Raw genomic sequence first — 3,414 nt, 5'->3', positions numbered from 1 at the left:
TGTGTGAGTGTAAGATGACGAGACATTACATATTGTCACTCAAAATTCATCGTCCGATTGAAAGCACTCACAGTCGTCATGTAGTACCCACAGTATGCCAAACAAAGGATGAACCAAGATTGCAAAGTGTGCAAACATTTAGTTAATTTAATTATGAATGAACAAAACTTAGAAGTGATGATAACGTAATTAAGCGGCTCGTCAAATACGACACACATCTGTAACACACATCCATCACATACGAACATTGCACGAACATTGCATACACGCATCAGAAAAAGCACAAATAGGCCCATAAATCACACACACACACACAGACAAACTCACATGTATCACATACACACAAACAAACACACATTTATCACATACACATATGTATCACATACACATATGTATCACATACACACACACACACAAACATCATGCAGACATCATCGCATAGGCGAACAAACGTATGCAGCGTTCGAGTCAACTGTCGACCTAATTTAGACAAAGTTAATTCATTTTATGTAACGTTAAAAATGTATCCAACGTGCTAATTGGATTAATGAAGGAATGAGCAGATTCATAAAGACTCATGTACAACAAGCTGCAAACTTCATCAAGCCTTTAAAAGGTCAACACATGCTAATGCAGTTAACTATAGGACGATATTTATGCCGTGTCTCAGTGTGGATTTTATAAAAAAAAAAATAGTCACACATGTTAGCAAATTTAAAAATTATTGTAGCAAACATTCCTCAAAGTATCAGCCAGCAAGTGGCAATACTCAGACAATTCAACACACCTCAACTAACAAAATTTTATCTCTATTTTATGCTTACATTCGTGTTCATGCGCTGAATCACGTTGATTAGTCAAAATAACTATTCTAAACAACATCCTTCAATAAAAAAAGTTAGTAAATATTTAATACGATTTAATTTTGATATAAGATAATTGAATTGAGATGAAAAATTTATTAACGCTTAAAGAGATAAAAATCAAAAATCAAAAATTTTAAAAAGTCCATAAATCCACATAGGCACGCACACACACACCAACACCACACACACACACACAACACACACACATAAACACTCCGTCATCTGACATCCCAAAATCAATGCATTCAAGCGAGGCATCTCAACATTTTAATGGAATCATCGTGGTTGTGGAATGTGATTTAACATGACTAAATGTTAGCGCGTTGTTAAAGTACGGTATTTATCAATTTTCCCATAAAAGCAGAGCATGAATGTTTTTCCAGCCATCTGGAAAAGAATCATGTTAATGCAGTGCCGATTGCGATTATCTTCTTTCTTCATTCCCGTTCCATATCCTTTCAGGACATTGGCGACCATCGACCTCCACAAAACCCGATCTTTAACACTTTGTAGTAATTGAAATGTGGTAATATTCAACAAGTGACACAAGTGACTTCACGAATGTTATTTGTTGTTGACCGCAATTTCTTTTCCCTGCAATCTTTCCAGTAGTTGTTAGATTTTCCATTTTTTCTTTCCGCATGATGTGACCAAAAACCTTAAACAGCCCCCGTCTGATTATCTGTAGTAATTTCCTCTTTTCATAACCGGACTGTTTTAATAAATCCTTATTCGAAGTATGAGAGGTTAAACTAATTTTCATAATTCTTTTCTAAATCCCCATTTCGGCAGCGTTAATCATTTTTTTCCATTTCTTTAGAAATTGTCCAGGACTCAGAGCCGTAAGTTAGCACAGGAAAAATGTAACACCCCAACAGTTTTAATTTTGTTGATATTCTATAAAATTTTGTTGATTTGTACATCTTAGTGATTCCAAGATTCCATTTTTTTTCATTTCGAAAAGAGAAGATTTTCAGTTAGAGCAGCTCAAATTTAGAATGCGTTGCCTGACGATGTAAAAAAACATTCAACATCTAGGTTGTTGTGACTTTAAGAAATGGCTGAAAAATCATCTGTTCAGGCTTCAATAGCAAAGAAAATGAAAAGCTCTCTTCTGAAGTGCTGTACAGTTTTAGCAATATGATACAGTACAACAATTTCGTTAAAAAAGGTTAGACTTACAAAGTATCTATGTGGATTTTAATATAAGTTAATTGCGTCTAAGAACTCAAAATTTTGACAAAAAGGTCTGACAGCCTTAATGTATCTTTTAACGCAGTAGAGTTTGATGATCCTATTTTGTAAAACAATACATTCGAAACACCATCACTCATTGAAATGTTTAATACTTATTAAATTGAAAAATAATAAATTTAAGATTAGTTATTGTTATTATTATAATTTGGTTCAGTCTGTCTTCGAACCAGGTTCCCGTGAAACAGTCGTTTGTTTAGATTGATCATGAGCCAACCCCGCCACTATAATAAATCATATTTGAAGTGAAGTCAAACATAACGTCAAATATTTAAATTTATTAACGTTTGTGTTGGTGCTATCTTTGTCGTCATTGAACTTATTATAGTACCATAGTAATAAATAATAAGCTCATTCTATTTAGCTTTTATTCGCACCTAAGCTGTTGACTGTATGAAATCAAACAAACAATGAAAGTATTTTATTTATTGCATGCTATGAACCGTATAAATCAAATCAAATCAAATTTTATTCAATCAATCCAAATTAATAAAAATTAGGTAATGATTAGGAGACCAAAGCTAAAAGAAAACAAAATTCTTGTGTCGCAGGCCACCGTTCACAAATTGTTCATTCTAACACAATTTTTAAGTAAATTTATAATTCATGACAAAATTAACATAATGCACAATTTACATGACTCTAGTTAAATAAAAATTGTACTTTTTTTCAATAAATATTTCTTTATTTTGTTTTTAAACAAATGCAAGGAATTTGTAGTCTTTATATCAACAGGAAGTTTCTCCCAGATTCCGGGACCGGTATGTTTTAAACTTTAACCAAGCAGTGTTATTCTTGCAGGTGGTGTATAGAGCAGAGGAGAATGTCGAGTGAACTTTGACTGCACAGCATTTCCGAATTCGAAGAAGTCATTAAAAGATGTTGGTAATTGATAATGTAGGAACTTGAACACAAAGATAGAAACATGATAATTATACAAATTTTTTATGTTTAAAATTTTCAGTTCGGGATAATAACAGCTGACATGACTATACGGATGTAGATTTAACAGAATTTTGATGAAACGATTTTGACATCTGATAATTTGCTTCAAGTGAACTTCAGGGCTGTTTCCCCAGATGATGCTGCAGTATATTAGATGTGGATAGATTAATGAATAATACAAATCTATAATTATTGGTTTATTCAATCTTACTTTAATTTTAATTACGCCTATGGTTTTATTAATTTTTTTCGATAACGAGTCTATATGCATATCCCACGAGAGGTTGTCCTTGATTATCACTCCGAGAAATTTTGTGCTGGATGTACGCGGGATGCTATGGTTATTCAT

At 32.8% G+C, this 3,414-nt stretch overlaps 1 protein-coding gene across 1 annotated transcript; it reads right to left on the bottom strand.

Moving 5' to 3' along the window:
• Window positions 1–1,181: 1,181 nt before the first annotated feature.
• Window positions 1,182–3,414, bottom strand: HELRODRAFT_171114 (hypothetical protein; the record flags this gene model as incomplete). Its single annotated transcript, XM_009017868.1, has 3 exons — window positions 1,182–1,371; window positions 1,421–1,593; window positions 3,277–3,414. The coding sequence occupies 3 exons, from the start codon at window positions 3,412–3,414 to the stop codon at window positions 1,182–1,184; spliced, it is 501 nt and encodes a 166-aa protein (XP_009016116.1).

This window comes from Helobdella robusta (assembly GCF_000326865.2).
Source record: "Helobdella robusta unplaced genomic scaffold HELROscaffold_20, whole genome shotgun sequence".
Taxonomy (NCBI): Eukaryota; Metazoa; Annelida; class Clitellata; order Rhynchobdellida; family Glossiphoniidae; genus Helobdella; species Helobdella robusta.
This window is presented reverse-complemented; position numbering and strand designations above follow the sequence as displayed.